The sequence below is a fragment of the Protomyctophum bolini genome (assembly GCF_963924005.1).
Source record: "Protomyctophum bolini genome assembly, chromosome: 4".
NCBI lineage: Eukaryota > Metazoa > Chordata > Actinopteri > Myctophiformes > Myctophidae > Protomyctophum > Protomyctophum bolini.
The window spans coordinates 12,148,685-12,168,059 of record NC_137865.1 but is presented as its reverse complement, the minus strand read 5'-3'; the positions used below and the strand labels follow the sequence as shown (position 1 = coordinate 12,168,059).

The window sequence follows — 19,375 nt, the reverse complement described above, 5'->3', positions numbered from 1 at the left end:
ACACAGGCTGGTGCGCCATACTGCTCCCGGGGGCCGTCTACATTCTGGCTGTCACCCGTCTCTCCGGTGGTCACCAGACTTTATTTGTGTAGCCTTTTTTTCAGTGTGTGTGTGTGTGTGTGTGTGTGTGTGTGTGTGTGTGTGTGTGTGTATATGTGCGTGTGTGTGTGTATATATATATTTTTTTTTTTATTGATTGATTGATTGATTGAAATATTTATTAACAGTTTGCAGAATTACAGTACATTTCAAGCACAAACTCAATACAAAGACTGTTAACTGTGAGTGGACGACCCAATTAAGCATTACACTTGTTTACAAGAGGGTCCACCTTGTTCAATTCATCAAAACATTTGCACAAGGTGTGAAAAGATTGAAATGAAATATTGACTGTTAAGGGATTTGATAAGTTGTGGTGAATTAAATAAAGCCCTTAACAAACAGTCATTATTTAACTGACATATGCTAGTGGTCTGGAGCTAAAAAAAAGATTGACAACCACTGGTCTGTTCTTTTGCCATGGTTGCCCTTATTCTGTGCTCTTAACCTTCCATATAACAATAACAAATCTTCAAATCTTTCATTACATTAAATGCATCAGGGACCACATGCAATACCTTTAGGACCACCAGTGGTCCACGGACCACCAGTTGAAAACCTTAAACAATCTAATATTTGGTCCATTAATTTGGTTACAAACTCTTCAGGGAATTTAAGTACAGTTCAAGGTCCACTAAGGAGGAAAACCATGGCTTGTTTCCATTGGGACCAACCGGGCCTAATCAATTCATCAAATTCATGTTGCCTGCAACCTTGTAATATGTGTTTTAATAAGTAGGTTAAAGCAGCAGATATTCAAATGTCAATATAATAAATACAATATATATATAGCCTACAGGTTTGTTACTGCCTACACAAACTTTTTTTTAAGGTGAGACTCAAAATGGAGTTTTCCCCTCTGTTTTTATGAATGAAGGAGTAGGCGGGGAGAGGGAGGGGGAGTGGCGAGAGAGAGAGAGAGAGAGAGAGAGAGAGAGAGAGAGAGAGAGAGAGAGAGAGAGAGAGAGAGAGAGAGAGAGAGAGAGAGAGAGAGAGAGAGAGAGAGAGAGAGAGAGAGAGAGTTAGTTCTCAAGAGGAACCGACAGGGGGCATAGCAACATTCTGAACCAACCACCTCGGAAATGTTTATGTTAGTATAATAGCTTCACTTCACTACTCACTAGTATAAAGGCGACGGCCGCTTGTATTTAAAACTATAGGCATTATTGACGCCAGACAGATGCAACAGTGGAACCCCGAGGGTCGTTACGAAATGTGTTGAGATGAGTTGAGCCATGACGGCTGAAATCCAGGAGGAATTCTTCTCGTCCCGTCGTAAAGAGACGTAGAAAACCTCGTCTACACACACACACACACGACCAACGATTTTCTTTTTGCACTTTTTGTTGGATGGATGTGTGGAGATCGGGCTTTTCATCTCATCATCTCTAAATCAGAAGAATCGGCCGAGCTGTGTTCCGGAAACGTTCTTTTTTTCTCTCGCCCCCAAATGCCAGCAGAAACCTGAAAAGACAGATTGAACCCCGTTACGAGCAGTTTTTACACGAAGCGAGAGAGAGGGGGATACAGACATTTTTCTGCATCGTCTTTTCTTTTCAGCAGGAGGATAGGATACATCTGGCTGATAAAGGTGATCTTCTAACAAACTGAACCAACCATGGAAGCAGCCAGTTTATCTGCAGAGGAAGAACAGGTAAAAGGCCCTATATATTAGCCTTTATTTTCCTAATTCCTAATTTGAACACAATTTCGCGTGTTTTTTGCAGTGACGTAAAGTAACTAAGTACATTTACTCAAGAACAGTAATTTTATTAAAGTTTTTTTGTTACTTCTACTCCACTACATCTCACTTCTCAGAGGCAAATATTATACTTTTACTCTAGGACAATAATTGGACAACTTTAGTTACTTTGTAGATTTTAGACATTATCCACTTCGGCTATTTATTTTGAAACTAGCAGATCTACAAGCTCACACAACCGTGAGGAATCGGATGCCATCTATTATAGCCTGTATAACGCGTGAGCTTTTAGATCTGCTATTTTCAAATTAATTCGTACATTTTGAAAATATGAAATGGAAGATTTCTGCATAATAATGGCGTTTACTTTTGTCACTTAAATACAATTGAAATTTGATGCCAAATTGCCAATACTTTTTCTCAAGTAAATTCTGAATACCAGACTTGTACTCAGTAGGTCTATTGATACTTTTACTTAAGTAAAAAAAAAAAATCCACCACTTTTTTTTCCTTGCATTGGTGTGAATAAATCTGCAGGTGAGACAAATTCAAAAATGTAATATATTATATATTTTAGAATTGTCAGTTTTGTTGATGCTTGATTTATTCCTTCGTACGACGGTGTCGTGTCTGTCTCCGAAAACATATGTTCGGGCTTAATTTAACCATAGACGAATTTAACGGAGAGCGGAAATGTATCGATTTGTTCCTTTTTTGTGTCTTTAATGCACGACTGTACTGCTGCTGCTCTTCATGCGAAGTTATTTCCTTGTGCTTGTGTTACGCCGAAATTCGTAACCCATCGAAGTCTGTGACTCCCAAATCCCAATGTCACAGACGACTAGACGAGACTTCAATTTCACAATCTGAGAACACAAGAGGATGCATAATAGCTGGTGCTTCCCTCTTCCTTGCCGTAGAAAAAAAAACGTAAACATTTTATCACAGCATTTATAATGTGTGTGCTCATCTAAAATAAGAACCGGGACTGAATAGCCTATAGAGACGACTAGACTAGAGGGTTTTTTTCAGCACAAAAGATGAACTAAAGTAACACAAGTTACAACATAGCTCTGGCGTTACAGAATTCACCAGTTCACTATTTTCCGTGTGTGAGGCCAGTATTTTACCTATCTCTCATCCAACCCTGGAATGTTAATTGGATTCTTAATTGGCCTCACACCTAGTCCCACAGAGGGACCTTATTGGGGAGTGGAGTCCCTAGACAAAGAAAAAGAAAAGTTTTGCCACCAACACATTTAATGTGTTGGTGGCAAAACTTTTCTTTTTCTTTTACCATGTCCATATAAATCTTTGATTAAAAATGTAACAAAATAAAGTCCCCCCCGCCCCCCCATTATAATGATCTTATTTTGTTCATGTAGTGGAAAGTAGGTGGTTGACTGTACTGATAAGACCCAATTATTGAAATCCCAAACACGGAATAGACCATGCTGCATTACTTACTTACGCCTGACACCCCAACTGGGGTATAGGCCGTCGACAAGGATCCTCCAGAGTTCTCGGTCACTGGCATTCGTCTCTATCTGCGACCAGGTGCATCCCAGTCTCTTGGTGTCTGCCTGGAGATCCCGCCGCCATGTTGCATTGACTGTATGAAATCTAGCCATAGATTTCTATATAGAGACGTCACCGCAGTGGCTATCTATGTGGGTGCTAGGGTGCACCCCCCTGAGCTTCCCTCTCCCATGACTGTCCTGTCACGTTGTCACACCTTTACGGGGGTGGTGGGCGTTGCCTGTCCCCTTTTACCTCCGTTCAGGCATTGAAATGCTAATCTGGTGGCTTTTGTTGCGACCGCAGGTCACATTTCCCGTCAGTGGTTGGTTACCCCAGGCAAACCCCCATATATGGTGCCCAGTTCTCGTGACATCATCAGGGATGGAGATGTGGAGACCCTGATGTCATAGTAAATGTGACCTGCTGTCGCAGTTAAGCCCATATATGGAGATCCCTGATGTCATCAATATTAGCCAGAAACTCTACATCTGACCTCAAACCCTTAGATATGTATGTATGTATCTAAGGGTCTCTCCTCTCCTCCACTTGTATTGAGTTTCTCACCCAGCGCATGAGGCGATCTTCCAGGTTGGAACAGAGTGCATTCTAGGATTGGTATTGGGTCTGTTGGTATGTGAACGCACTGGGCCGTTCATAGCGTAGCGCGCGTTCACGTATGGAGCGTAGCGCGCGTTCACATAACCACTTGCTAGTTGCTATATTAATCCCAGTGAACATTGGATTTGTGGATGTGACATACCGTAATTATTAATTGCAGGAGTTTTGAGTAAACCGTTTCCCAGTCTGTACTCTTCTCTCTCTCTCTCTCTCTCTCTCTCGGAAATGCATTTAGGAATGCAATGAATTTAACTACCGGCATTTTACATTTCGTCGTGTGATTTCCCACACAAAATAGGGATGCAAGGTACTTGAAACTAAGTGTTTTAACATTAGACGAGGCCAGTAGACTTTAACAATCTGATAAAAAGCCAGGACTAGTAGCCTACTGCTTTTAAATTACCTCTGTGTTCACTCTGTGGACACCCCGTCATGTATCTCTAGCCTTTCTATTTCTCCTCTTCTCTCTTCATCTAGCCAGCAGAAAGTTATATATCTTCATTTCCTGTGTCGGGTTCGTCTTCAGCCCTGTTAGGATACTGGACACACTTATAACCCCCCACCCCCCTTCCATGTTGGGGATGAGGAGGTTAGAATCATTGTGTGTGTGGCTGTGTGCGCGTGTGCGTGCACATAGTAGTTCTAGCCGGGCACGAGGCACTTATTACATTGTGTGTGTGTGTGTGTGTGTGTGTGTGTGTGTGTGTGTGTGTGTGTGTGTGTGTGTGTGTGTGTGTGTGTGTGTGTGTGTGTGTGTGTGTGTGTGTGTGTGTGTGTGTGTGTGTGTGTGTGTGTGTGTGTGTGTGTGTGTGTGTGTGTGTGTGTGTGTGTGTGTGTGTGTGTGTGTGTGTGTGTGTGTGTGTGTGTGTGTGTGTGTGTGTGTGTGTGCGTGCGCACATGCGCTGCTCTCCTGGGAGCCCCCAACAGCATGGTAGAACTTCATTCTAAAAGCAGCTGTTAAAAGCATTCCCACTAAACTGGGGGAGGGGTGTGTGTGTGTGTATGTGCAAGAGATTGCACACTTTTTCAGAGAGAGAATGTGTGTGTGTGCCTGCCTGTGTGCGTAAGTGCGTGCGTGCCTGCCTGCGTGCGTGCGTCCGTCCGTGCGTGTGCGGCTCTGAGCTCTCCTGTTTTGTCTACTCCCAGGAAGTGAGTGAGAGCGAAAGTGGGGGAAGAGGCAGGCAAAGAGGTGTGTGTGTGTGTGTGTGTGTGGGGGGCTGTATAGAGTGACGTTATGAACTTCCTGTTTTGCTATTGACTGGTGCCAAATAGGACTGAGTGAGCTGAGCTCCACTTCAAAGCTGTTTGGCAACAGCACAGCTATTGTAGTCTATGAAGCAGCATGGCATTGATAAGCAAATAGATACACCATAGGCACTAGCAGACCACAGTACAGGGGTGAAATCATTAGACAAATAATTGATTAGTCAATCGACATAATTCTTCAATGTTAGCAATAATAATAATTGTGTTGTGAGGTATCATATCATGTGCACAAATATGTATGTGAACTTCAACAACACGAGATTGTTCCATATAAAATCAATATTTTCACGTTTTGTTTTTCTTCTGCTTGATAAGCATATTGCATTATTGCAAGTGAGAGAGATGAAGCAGGGACCCCCACTACATAATTTTGATTTATGAAACTATATATATATAAGTATATGCAAACCAGAGAAAAAACGTAGGAAAGGAAGGGACCACACACGCACTCCAAAAAGATGCTCGTGGACAAGATGCAATGCTTCATTTTGCTGCGTTTCGCCAGCAAAATAGGCTTCGTCGAAGCCTACACGGCAAAATGCGTATATACTGGTAGTAAACTACCAATAGTGTAGCTCCCCTGGACCACATGGAGAACCACTGCTTGGACCTGGTAGGGAGGGTAACGGGAAGGCTCATTCATTCATTCATTCCGCGGACCGCTCGCCCCAGGCGGTTCTTGTATTTGTTTTACTGAGGATAAGGTTAGAAATAAGTTTAGAGTTGGTTATTTTTACTGAGGTTAAGTAAAGTTTACCTGTTCAGGAATAAGGTTGGGTTTTGGCACTGTTTTACTGAGGTTATGTTTAGGAATACCTGGTGCCTACTGGCGAGTGTTCTGGTATTTGTACTTTCATAGGGAGGAATAATGAGTGTAATCAGCTGTTCAACAGATGTTCTATTTGAAAATTCACAGAAGGTGTTTCTCTAGCTTGCACCACGTGTCTGAGAGCCTGCCCGTTACTCATTTCTGGGCACCAGTGGTGGGCATTACCGTAGGGGCATTATTACTCTGTGTTCTTTTGTTTTGCATTACCGTAACTGACCTAATCAATGCATCAATGAGCCACCGTCGACTCAACAACCATCTAGTAATAACGCCAGGAAACGACTGCAGAATATGATATCGCTGCTTTCGGGAAGAAACCACCCAACTCCAAAATTTCAGGAAATGAAAAATATACATTTTTCAGGAAATAATAATAAAAGAAATCCTTATGTTTTGAAAACAAAGCAATAGTGCCTCACCAAGCTTGGTGTTGTGAACTTGTGACTTTATATATTGTCAATTACTTGCATTAGATGGGGGAGAGGTGGTGGAGTTGGTTGCTTTAGCAGACCGTTTGAGGGTCCAATGGAGTTAAGAGGTTTTGTCCAAAGCAATATTTTTGAAATAACACACATAATGGGTGTTCAATAGCACTGATTTATGCAAAAATGGAGTTAGGAGGTTTCCTCTCGACAGCAACGATATGTAATTAACTTCAGTGAGTGCATGAAGTGATATCAGTAAGCAAGCGAAGGCAATATGGAAGGAGCACATTGTAAAGAGTGAAAGAGCCCATCAGCAGTGTCCACAAACTGACTCATCGTTAATTTACAAGAACTTGGGAGTTGCAGTTAGTGGGCATAGTAGTGGCTGAAGGACTTACTGTAAGACAGGACACATTCACTCACTGTCACTGAGATTCACCCTGAAAATAGTTGGAAGATCTTTGTAAACACAAACTGTACACTGCCTATATTTCTGACAGAATCATTTGTTTTTTATTGATTGATAGTGTTAGTGTATGATGGCAGTGGCACAACTTCATGCTTTTAGCACTATGCTTTGTTAATCATTCTGCTCCAAACAATGGTTGCAGCTATTGGTTGGTTGATGGCATACTTTATTAACAAGTAACATACTTTATTAACAAGCCTTGAGGGGCTTGTTCTGCTGCCCAGTATCGCTCTCATGCCACCAAAATGTGGAACGCCCTACCAGCGGTCATTAAGACATGCAAATCCCTTCAAAACCACTCTCAAAGGGCACCTACGGATGGCTGCAATTCGTAAAATCTGAACCCCCCAGACCCCCAACCACCCCCTTTTCCCCCTCACTGTATATGTTTTCTTTTCCCTTTTACCTGCTTTTATGATGATGATTTCCAGTTTTTTGGCTATATAGATGTGTATATTTGTAGTATGTCTCTAAATGTTATGATGAATTGAACAAGGTGGACCCTCTTGTAAACGAGTGTAGTGCTTTATTGGGTCGTCCACTCACAGTTAACAGTTTTTTGTATTGAGTTGTGCTTGAAATGTACTGTAATTCTGCAAACTGTTCACTCAATCAATATAGAATATGTACGCTGCCCAGTACAATCCCAGTCTTCTACGGTTGCCCTCTGAGCTTCCCCACTATCAGTTAGAGTTTACTGCAAGTGCCTTGCTCATGGGGAATGGAAAGCGGCACTCCTCGGCAGTGTGTTCTTGCTGGAGAAAACAGTCAGTTGTGAGTCGTGACTCAATCCATCCGCCGGGCGGATATCAACCCCACAGCACAGAGAAACCAAACAAGACTCAGCCCCTCCAGGAACACAGGGTCATTGGCCGGCACCCACAAGCACTCCTTACAAGGCCCGCACGCACGCACACGCAGAGAGAGCAGCTGTCATAAGGAGAAAGATCTTGGAAACCCAAGAGTACCTGAAAACACTGTGATGGGAAGTTGTCTTTGGCGATATTGGCAGAGGAATAGGATATACTCTTCTGTTCTGCAAAGTTAAAACAAACACATTTTGTGTCTTTAAAGTTCACAGGTCATGGCAACTAGAGTTTGGAAGTGATGACTGACTGCTAAATTATGTACTTTGTACTTTTGTGCTAATAATGAATGTGGCCATACAGGAAATACACTTTTCTCATTTTCAGCACTCATGCGTTCAATTACTGCATTTACTGCTGGCCTTGTAGGACAGCATGCTGTAGCTTAGTAATGGCTATAACACTGCCAGGGTTGTAGCCCAAGCACAAGTCAAACACCATTCCTTCTAGTGCCAAAGATGCTAAATCTGCATAACTCATGGTACTGTAGTGCAGTGACTGTGATTCTCAACCTTTTTAATTTCAAGGGCCCTCAGTTTCATGTGCATTATTAGGCCACTGGCCCCCATTTGGTAGACCCCAATCTACATTGTAAAATACTCAGTGTTAGTAAGTGTACAAATGGACCCTCCATCTGTTCACTTGCTGTTCCAGACACATGAAGGGTCCATTTGGTTCCTGCCGGCTATCAATCATCAGTTTTGGGCTGGTCTATTCATTGTCCATTAAAGGGAGAGTTCAAAGTATTATGTTACCAAGCTTTGAGAATGCTAATATGGCAATGTGGAGAACCCCACATGACGGTGACAATGACAATTTAAGGGCCTTTAAGACATTTTTAATACAAAATAAATGTTCAGGTTGGGGGGGCCCCCAGTTCAAATATGATTATTTTTGGTGGGTCACATTTAGCTGGCAGTCACTAATGCTACCAGCCAGGGTGAGTTTAACAATGTGCACTGCTTTCACCATGATAATCAGCCATAAAATAATGCCGTAATGTCATTAATTAGCATTTGGGTCAGATTTGAAGGAAGCGGCTTGACGATCAAAGTCAAATCTCATCAAAATAAACCAGAAATCTCAACCACAAATGGTAGTGAACTAACCCACAGGGCTGCTATAGGCAACCTCATGTCAGCCCCTGCATGTTAAATCATCTGAAAAGAAACTGCAGCGATAGGAGGACAAATCCCTGCTGTGTTGAACGCTCTCTCTCTCCTGAACCGCAGACACTGACATCCTGTCTTTCAAGCTCGGCTTCATCATCAGCGATCGTTTTAGTATTCCTCAGGAGTCGCGGACTCCCAGTGGCTGACTGACTTCTTCCTGTCTTCCCATGCAGACGCTGCCACTGCTTTTGAAAGCTAATCAATTCTACCACCACCTCCTCTCAGCGCCGGTGCCTTGTATGTTCATGTTTGTTCAACACAGACACCATATCTGCGGTCATATTGTCAGGGTAGTAGGTGGCCACTAGTTGCATGAACTTGAACCATCTATATACGAATGGTAAAAACAGGCCATCTACAAGCATGTTTCGATTGAATGATTGAATATTTTATACAGTTTGCAAGAAGTACAGTGGTACGATTATACAATGATGCTTGTTTCCATTGTGGTCCAGGTCCTATCGATTCAATTCATCATATCAATCTGTATATATACGAGTTGTGATCTTAGATATGCAATTATTTGCTATTTCAGACAACTGTTGCCTATAATAACACATCCACATCTAACATGTTTGTTTTAGTTAAAGTTGAAGTTTATTGTTAAACCCCTCTATGTTCTGCTAGTAATATGCTAGAGTGTATATTCTGCTGGTAGTATGCTATAGAGTTTACTCAGTAACTGACCTGTGTCTCTTCATGTGGGTTACAAATTAACTTCATTCAGGAAGAGGAACCCCCTGCCCCCCCAAAACGAGATTGGTATCTCAACCTGAAAATGTATACTGTTCGTATAAAGAGGTCAGATATATAGTATCTTTTTTTTAATCATTTATTTTGAGGGTTTTCTGACAGACACAAGGACAACACTAGACAGACTTGCATACAAGACGGTGTACATCAATAATTTGATAACCTAATCATACAGATTGGATGCTAACAACAAAATACATAAAACAATAAACGAAAATGAAAAATAACTAAAGAAGATAATAATTTATATTGTTATAAAAGGTTTCTGAAATGCATGTGTGTGCAAGTGAGGGTGGGCTGCTGGACAGATCTATAGTATCTAGATTGAAATGCTGATGTTCCAATCCAATTGCAATACTCTTTTCATTTTTTGCTGGTGAATGTAATTCGATATTTCTGATGCCCCGTTCAGATGTATACGAAATGGTGCAGGCAATGTGCTGGTGTATTTGAGACTGTACCACTGACTGCACAGCTGAACTTAATTTTATTTAATTAAGGGACTGTTTAAGAAAAGAACAACCTAATGGACATGAGGAGATTTTAGGGTGCAGGAAAAGCAGCACGTCGTCTCTGTTAACCCATTCTGACCGGGCACCCATTTTGGTGTTGGCATCATGTTATGCTTTAGCTATTGAAAAATAGCAGATCTACAAGCTCATATCGCGCCACCGAGTGGCGCGATACGAGCTTGTAGGTCTGCTATTTTTGAAAAATTCGAAGAACGACTGACATTTTTAGAATCTGATCTCAGGTCAGAATGGGTTAATCAGACCAGTGTGTGTCCCGTGGAAACCTCATATGAATCTGATCTCAGGTCAGAATGGGTTAACCCACGCATCATCCCTGTGATAATGAATGATGTCTGTAAATGGTAGCTTTCATAACTGTTTCCGCAGCAGAAGACCATTCGATCTCATCTTTTTTTTATTAACAGATTAAGCTACTATATTGATAATTCTCAGCACCAAATGCCTATAGTCTTGCTTGCTACAGTCATGTCTCATGTGAGTAGCAAGTAGTAGTAGTCTACGATATTACACGAGAGGGTGTTCTTTATCGTCATTAATGCACGCCTGCGGTGCCGTAGGAACTTGCACGCAGGTCGAGTTCCGAAAGGTATCGCAGAAGTGTAATATTCTAATATATAATATAATTGTAATATTGCAATTATACAACAGTTACAACAGCCCTTAAAACTTGATAAACTGTTTCACAAATCGCATAATGGGACTTGGCCTTTGAAATATTTGAAAATGTATTCATTTATCAGCAGATTAATTTATACAGATGAATGGAAATTATATTGACAATTATGCTAAAATAATTGCGATCAGGTGGTTATGACAGGCCTATAGCCCCTCCACTTTAGCTTGTGTATCGCTCCTATTTCATGTCTCAGCGCTCCTGTGATCCATGATAGAACAATAGCTCTTTGTATGTTCCCACACAGATAGTGGCAGAGAGTAACCCCCCCCCCCCCCCCCTCCCCCTCTCCCAGCACCATAATTACATCCTGCGTGGGCAGCGCGGCGACGGTGTGTTGTGTCTGTTGTGTGACTGTGGGTCCATCGACTAGGACACATCTTTAGTTTATTAGGGACCCTTAGTTTGCACAGCGATAACTCGCAGTCAGGTCGACATACAAACCAGACAAAAAGAGAAGTACAAAAATGATAATGATCACAACAATGTTCTATGCATTTAGCCTGCCAGTCTGGGATCAGATCCCAGCAAAACCTTCTATCTTGTGGCTCCCATACACAGTCTCTCTCAGCTTAATTTCCTTCTGTCTTTTTGAATTATTGGCATGGGAATCATATTACATTGCCAAAGTGGGAAATAAAACAATCAAAACTAAGAATTGTATATACAATTAAGATAGAATTAAATCATGTAAGTGGAGTTGTATCCCATTGCAACTTTGCAATCAAATATTTGAACTAACTGGTGAAAGGAAAATATTACATATATCAGTTGGAGAGAAGCCGGTCCAGTTACAGAGTGCTTACACACAGAGGAATACACACATGATTAGTAGTCTTTAAGCTGTATATGTCACAAATGCTGCCATGTTTGCACATTGCTGTATTCCCTCACTGCAGAGTTTTCAAACTCTTTAGTTGTTTAAAATGTAATCTGTGGAAGTATGTGTTTCTGATGTCTTGGAACAGATGGGAGGTTTAGAAGTGCAGCTCATTTTCCACCTCATCTGGTGTTGTGTGCAGTGGGTCCACATTCTGCAAGTTTTCTCTTCGGACCCAGATCTGTCTGTGGCAGCTTTTTCGATCGCTACACACTAAGCTCACAGTCTGTACATATCAACGTTTTTGGTCGTATTGGATAAGTCACAGTTGCAGTGCTCACATATTCTGCCACTGTGTATTTATTATTTAGGGATAAATAGAATTCCAAATGGCTCTGGTTTTGTGTTGATTCTTTCCTGTGTCATTGTTTTCTTATAATTTGGTTTAGTCCAGTGAGGTTTGGGTCACTCTGCTTGTGTCTGTTTGTTAGTCCCAGAACCAGCTGGCTGAGAGGGCATATCTCTAGAGTTTATATTTATCTGACTTTTTTCTTTGTTTCTTTCAGGTGTGTATATAAAATGTAAACGCTCTCTTAAAAAATAATAATAAATCGTCCCGATCTGTAATTTATGTAAGAAAGGTGGTGGTGATGTGCTTTAATCACATGATATCATTGGGAGAAGTACGTTTGACGCACAGATCGGTTTGGTCGTAAAGTAGTTATGCCATGAACACAGAGATTGGATCAGACCATATTATACTCATTACTCACAGCTGTGGCCTTGAGATTGGCTGGCTGGATGGGAACCATGTGGTTCCCAGTTCGATCCCGGGCTCCCCTCAGAGTTGGTGTCGAAGTGTCCTTGAGCAAGATGCTGAACCCCTAATTGCTCCCAATGTGCAGGTTGGTGCTTTGCATGGTTTCCTCTGCCATCGGTGTATGAATGTGTGTGTGAATGGGTGAATGTAATGCACAATCTCTGTAAAGCGCTTTGGATAAAAGCGCTATATACAGTAAATGCACCATTGACCACAATGAGAGAAGCTGCTTGGGTCATATCTATTCTGTACCCAAACAATTGATAGCAGGCGTAGCTGTGCCATGGCATCTTCACTCTCATGATATGAGCTGACACACATATCCCCGCCCTGGGGGGCCCGGGGATACTAGACAACTCACCCCGGTGCTTGCCCGTTTTTCCCCAGTGAGGGGGGGATAACATAAAAAGATACTCCTATCGAAAGGCCATATAATTTTACTTATATTTACCCTATAAACAATTTAGTATAATTAATTGGTATATGTAAGCTTTTTCCCAATCAAATGGTACCTCGTCAGATAATCCCCACATAGCCTACAACAACTTCCGTGAACCGACTTCACTGTAACTTTACATAAATTATATTTGTACTTGGGCTGTACTTAGTCTGCTGTCATGAAAGTTTATAGTTAGAGAAATTCAAAGTCCAGCTGTCTGCCGTCCAGCCTCTCCCACCCCTCACTGGGGACAATTCCGGGAGGAAAACGGAAAAGGGGTGAGTTGTCTTGTTACCTGTGTGTGTTCACGCTCTCACTCACACACCATATGGATAGGGATGTGTATGCTCAGCTCACTGAATGGTGTTTGTCATGGATGTTAAACACACACACACACACACACACACACACACACACACACACACACACACACACACACACACAGAGGCATGTAGGTCATCCGGTCCCGTGAACACATGAGTGTCAGCTATCAGCAGGTCTTATGTGGCACTTCCTGTCAGGATGGATTGAATTTTGAAGCTGGTTTCACTTCCTCCCTGCCTCCAATGGCCTCATCATGGGAATACAGTGTGTGTGTGTGTGTGTGTGTGTGTGTGTGTGTGTGTGTGTGTGTGTGTGTGTGTGTGTGTGTGTGTGTGTGTGTGTGTGTGTGTGTGTGTGTGTGTGTGTGTGTGTGTGTGTGTGTGTGTGTGTGTGTGTGTGTGTGTGTGTGTGTGTGTGTGTGTGTGTGTGTGTGTGTGTGTGTGTGTGTGTGTGTGTGTGTGTGTGTGTGTGTGTGTTTGTATGTTCTTTTGAGTCTGCAACTACACAGTGTTGTCGTATAATGGTTCCCTGGTTCCCAAACACTGGGTCTCTGGAGTCTGGACCCATTTTGATGTGTCACTTTATTTTTTTGCTTCTGGCATCATGTTTTTAATATTATTTCAAAACATTTTCAAAAAACTTAGTACGAAGTACGAATAACAGTTTTAGTCCAAATGTCATTCTGACACCTCCACAAAAAGGCCTAGTTGTCCTCATCCCTTATCCATCATGTATACATTATGGATAATTAGTGTGGACTGATATTAAACTGTTATTCGTCTGTAGTACTCTAGAAATTCAATGTTTTCTTTCTTTCTTTTTTTTTCTTTTCCCGGGCAAACGTCAAATTTCTCTTTTGGATCTTGAGCTAAAAAGTTTGGGAACCACTGGCATATTGTGTATGACACTGAATACTGTTTATACTGTATGGTACTAGAGAATGTGTGTTTGTCAGTGTATACAGAGTGGGAGTATAGAGTGTGTTTACTGTACGTAAGGACAACATACTTTGTGTGTATGTTGGTGAGTGTATACAGATGTGTGTGCAATATGTGTGTAATTAACCAGGCGTTCCTATTTTGGGCACGTTGTTTATAGGTGAAAAAAACGTTTAAAAAAATCGTTCATATATATTTTTTTATTTTCAGAAAAAAGCAGATATATAAGCTGATGTGGTGCAGTGTAAACTTTTAAAAACTAAATAGGACTTGTTACTGGTTAAGTTGAGTACCTAATGTAATGTTCTGTCTGTCTGTCTGTCTCAGGCCACAAAACAGTTCCTGGAGGAGATCAACAAGTGGACCAGTCAGCATGGAGTCTCTCCTCTGTCCTGGGATCTCGCTGTCAAGTTCCTCATGGCTCGCAAATTCGATGTCCTGCGAGCCATTGAGCTCTTCCACAGCTACAGGGTACTGTGTGTGTGTGTGTGTGTGTGTGTGTGTGTGTGTGTGTGTGTGTGTGTGTGTGTGTGTGTGTGTGTGTGTGTGTGTGTGTGTGTGTGTGTGTGTGTGTGTGTGTGTGTGTGTGTGTGTGTGTGTGTGTGTGTGTGTGTGTGTGTGTGTGTGTGTGTGTGTGTGTGTGTGTGTGTGTGTGTGTGTGTGTGTGTGTGTGTGTGTGTGTGATTGACTGACTGACTGACTGACTGACTGACTGACTGACTGACTGACTGACTGACTGACTGACTGACTGACTGACTGACTGTGTGTGTGCGTGTGTAAGATATCTGTCTTTGTAAATCAAATTTGAGTTCAGGGAAGTAAAGAGTAAATAGATAAACCAGGAACAGACAAGGCTCTTACAGGTATCCCAGCATGCATCTCTTTCTCTATCAGTTGGAGAGAAGCCGGTCCAGTTACAGATGACCAAAGCAGATGTAGTATACACACACACACACACACACACACACACACACACACACACACACACACACACACACACACACACACATTTTCTATGATCTGCATGCAACTTAAGATTCTGCCTCAGGCAAATCTCATTGCCATTACTTCACTGAGCCCTATTTAACACTACATGGAATAATTGTCCTCCTGAGTACAGGCCAGGTTCACCCTTTTAGTTATACGGTATGTGAGATTGAGAGTGATCATGTGAAATGTCCCTTTTTTAACATGGTATTTCTTGATTCTTAACCAATTTAGAACTGTTACAACTATACGTTGTTCTACCTTTCAAGCCAGGAACGCCTCTGTGTCATTTTAGTTGTTGCAATATATATCATTAGCAATTTTCCTTTTTTTTTTTTTAATAAAGGTTTTTCAGAAAACTTTAAAGGGCATTTTTAGAATGGGCCTCGGGTCTATGGGTTTTCATGTTTCTGTGCAGTTTGATGTTAATATAATCTGTTTATACTGAGTGGTGAATTGAAATCTACAAAGCTCAGTAGCTCCCTCCATCCATCTTCAACCGCTTAGTCAGGTCGTGGGGGCAACAGCTCCACCAGAGAGCTCCAGACTTCCCTCTCCTCCAGGAAGGGAATCGACCTGAGGGTCGATTATACAAATGCCTTCAACAGTTTTCTGGAAAACGTATGTTTCTATGTCATTCTCAAACATTTTCATGTCAAGGACCCCCAAAATTATGTAATTGGCCACCGACCCCCATCTGAAAATATTTTGTTCCAGGGACCCCCCCTTAACACAAAGATTTGAGTTAAAAATTTTCGCTCTGAAATAATATATATTCAAAGATTTGTGCCACATTTTCACGATTTAAAAAAAATAGCTAAAGTACCGGTAAAACATAATGCTTAAAACACCAAAAGGGGTTCCCGTCCTGAATGTGTTAAAGGGATATTTCACTCATAAATACATACTTAAAAACCTCCAGTGACTGACTATGACAGTTTGAAATATTTTATGAGGCAACTTGGTGACTCCAAGATGAACTTCAATTCAAACTCACAAAGTCAAGCTGAGTTAATTGGTGTAAAACTGTCAATCTAGTATGAAGAGACCGTATCTTTCTCTCCGACACCATTTCCCTCTCAGCTTTCTTAATGTCTGTCTCCTATATACGGGTTTCCAGTGTCCCATGAGGCCTTGCGTAAATTCTGGGCATCACTTCCTGTTCTGTCATCCGTGTCAGTCAATAATAATGTGGGAACACAACCTGACATGAATCAAAAAGGGTCATCAGTCTCATCACATTAGTCTGCCTACTTACCCTAAATATCTCCTTCCTCACAGCTGATTAAAATGGCTCTTGAGACTTGCTCTTTAGCAGTAGCCTAACTCCTGACTCCATTCAGTTGAATCAGCTGTGTGAAGGGATATCTTGTACTGGTAGGCTAGGGTAAGTAGGCAGACTAATATGACCCTTTTTTTCCTGTCAGGTTATGTTCCCACATTATTGTTGACTCAAATTAATTGAATGACATCATCATCATTTTAGTGCACTCGAGATCTGCCACACAAGCCGCTTGTGTCTCTGTAGCTCATTGCCACACCAAGTCCATTCACAGTCAGTCCTGCATGTGTCCCTACTTGGAACATCTGGAAATGCGAGTGGTCTGTTTCCTCTTGATGGGCAGGGCAGTCTCCACAGAAGAATATCCAAAATGACCTGGTCTTTTATTTGTCCTGCAAAGCATAGTCAGAATTAGTCAGAATCTTCTTTGTGCCACAACAACTGAGACGGAAGGGATGCCACCATAAATCTGAGCTTTAGTGGGATGGTTCCTCCATGAAAGGTTCTGGACAAGCATGAGAAGTCTTGTGTATGTTCCGTCAAGACAATCCCGAATGACAACAGGAAGGGATGCCCATAATTCACACATCGCCTTTTCCCCCAGTAAGATCCTTAGGAAACTTGTGCCAGGCCCATCACTCAGCTTTCCAGCTGTCTGTTTCCCCTGGCCTACAACACAGTGTCTCAGCCTTCCTACTGTCTGTCTCTCCTACACTGTATCCTGATCAATTGCCCCTGAAAAATAAATAACTTGTTACTGTTATTTCTGCGGAATATTAACAATTGCAATGCAAACACAAATGCAACATTTGTGTAGCTCACTTTTACAGTGTTTTTTCTTTCAGTCTTCAGACATTTTCCAAAAGTGAAGGCTGAACATGCACCTCTGGCAACATGTTTGTGACATTATTATTATTATTTCTGGAACATAGACAGCTGGAACTGGTGAGCTGCATGGGACACGATGCATAACGTACAGGCTGCATTGTTGTGGGTTCAAATCCAGTTCACAACACTGGATACAATGATTCCTCTGTCGTTCTCTCACACTTAATCTCTCTCCCTTGCGCTCCCCTCACTTTCACTCTCTCGTCTTTCCTGTTTCTTTCCTGTTTTTTACCCTACTTGACCTGCTATCTTGTAAAGGCAAAATGCCACAAGTGTCTTCTTAAAAAAGCAACTAGAACAAAGGATCTGGGTTAATAATAATAAAATAAAATAAAAGGAGCCATGAAAATGCAACCATAGCTACAGGCCGAGGCGGTATATTATTATCATCTTAACACCATCCTGGAACTGAACTGAACATTTAACTTCATATTAGCTTTTAGTTAAATCTTAATTCTTAAATAAAAATCGAATCATGTGGAACTCGGGATCCTCATGGAAACTGCGTGGCTCCAATGTGCAATTTGGACTTCAGGCAGACTTTCTGGGAGGTCCGACTTCTATGACAGATATGATATGACTCCGAATTTGGGCAATGTTTCAGCCCAATCTGAGTCCCTGAAGACTTCCATTTTGAAATTGAAGTTAAATATTAAAAAAAGAGATAAATCATGTGTGAAAAACATTAGCGGTATTCTGTGGCCTACTGGCACTGATCAGTCCAGCTGTTTGAGAGATTAGCTCCAGACAGACACACAGAGTAACCTTCTTATAGACAGCTAGCCTCTTTCAGAGCGACACCATATGAATCAGAACGTGTTAATTGACTGACTGTGTGTGTGTGTGTGTGTGTGTGTGTGTGTGTGTGTGTGTGTGTGTGTGTGTGTGTGTGTGTGTGTGTGTGTGTGTGTGTGTGTGTTTCAGGAGACTCGTCTAAAGGAGGGCATCGTCAGACTAGAACCACAGGAAGAACCTCTACGATCAGAACTGCTCAGCGGAAAGTTTACTGTACTGGTAAGTGCGTGCGTGCGAGAGTGTGTTTGAGCGCATCCGCCTTTGTTCTATAACTGTGAAGAACAGAATGCTTATAGAAAGATGAGCAATATCCTGAGTGGAGACATTTTGCTGGACCCCCTTTCAAGAGGGTTAATGACTAGCTCACAATTTTAAAATTCCAATCCTATGTTGGTGTGCATCTGGTGTTTGCCCTTGGTCGGTTTCCCAAATTCCAGTCCTTAGTGGCTCATATCAGAAGTCATGTGTTTACCTGAGTGGTTCTCAACCAGTGAGTTCCGGGGACCACCAGTGGTCGTTGAGGGGGTTCCAGGTGGTCCCCAGCTAAATGATTACCCTTATTTATAGATACTAGCCCTTACCCGTTGTGAGATATTTGCCCCCCTCTTGTGGCCGTGGGGGGGGTACTGCGCCCGGTGCGTTTTTAATTCACTAATAAATGTTGCATCCTTTGGTATTCTTCTCCTGATAAACTACACGGTTTGCACACGTCACCATGCACAACGGCGACAGGTAGCCTGTCCACACATGGACCGCTACTTTGCATTCATAATCATGTCATATTGACAGTACAATACCCATTTTTGCATTTTTTTTATCCACTAATAAATTCATTATAAATCATTAATGTGTCAAATCGAAGAAAGGGCTCCGTTAAGACCTCCATATAATTATGGTCCATGCCTGTGTGAAAAGTGGGAGTGATTGGTGCAGCCAATGATGAGATAAAGCGCTGTCAGTGACATTCATTCATTCATTCATTCATTCAGACATTCAGACATTCAGAGATTCGCTGAATTATAATAGGATTTAACTCTTACGAGTGTAAAATGAAACGTGTTTAATTTTACACTCTCGAGAGTTCAATTATCGTTTAACATCTTCATTACTTAATTTACAATGAAGTCTACACAATTAGAGAATGTAGAATAATTGT

At 41.8% G+C, this 19,375-nt stretch overlaps 1 protein-coding gene across 1 annotated transcript in view; it reads left to right on the top strand.

Annotated features, from left to right (window-relative positions):
- Nucleotides 1–1,153: 1,153 nt before the first annotated feature.
- ptpn9a (protein tyrosine phosphatase non-receptor type 9a) overlaps nucleotides 1,154–19,375 on the top strand; it is a 33,668-nt gene continuing 15,446 nt past the window's right edge. Inside the window, exons 1-3 of the mRNA XM_080760954.1 lie at nucleotides 1,154–1,753; nucleotides 14,595–14,738; nucleotides 18,349–18,438. Coding sequence (XP_080617080.1) covers nucleotides 1,718–1,753; nucleotides 14,595–14,738; nucleotides 18,349–18,438 — 270 coding nt within the window. The 5' untranslated portion in view covers nucleotides 1,154–1,717. The remainder of the gene's footprint in view (nucleotides 1,754–14,594; nucleotides 14,739–18,348; nucleotides 18,439–19,375) is intronic.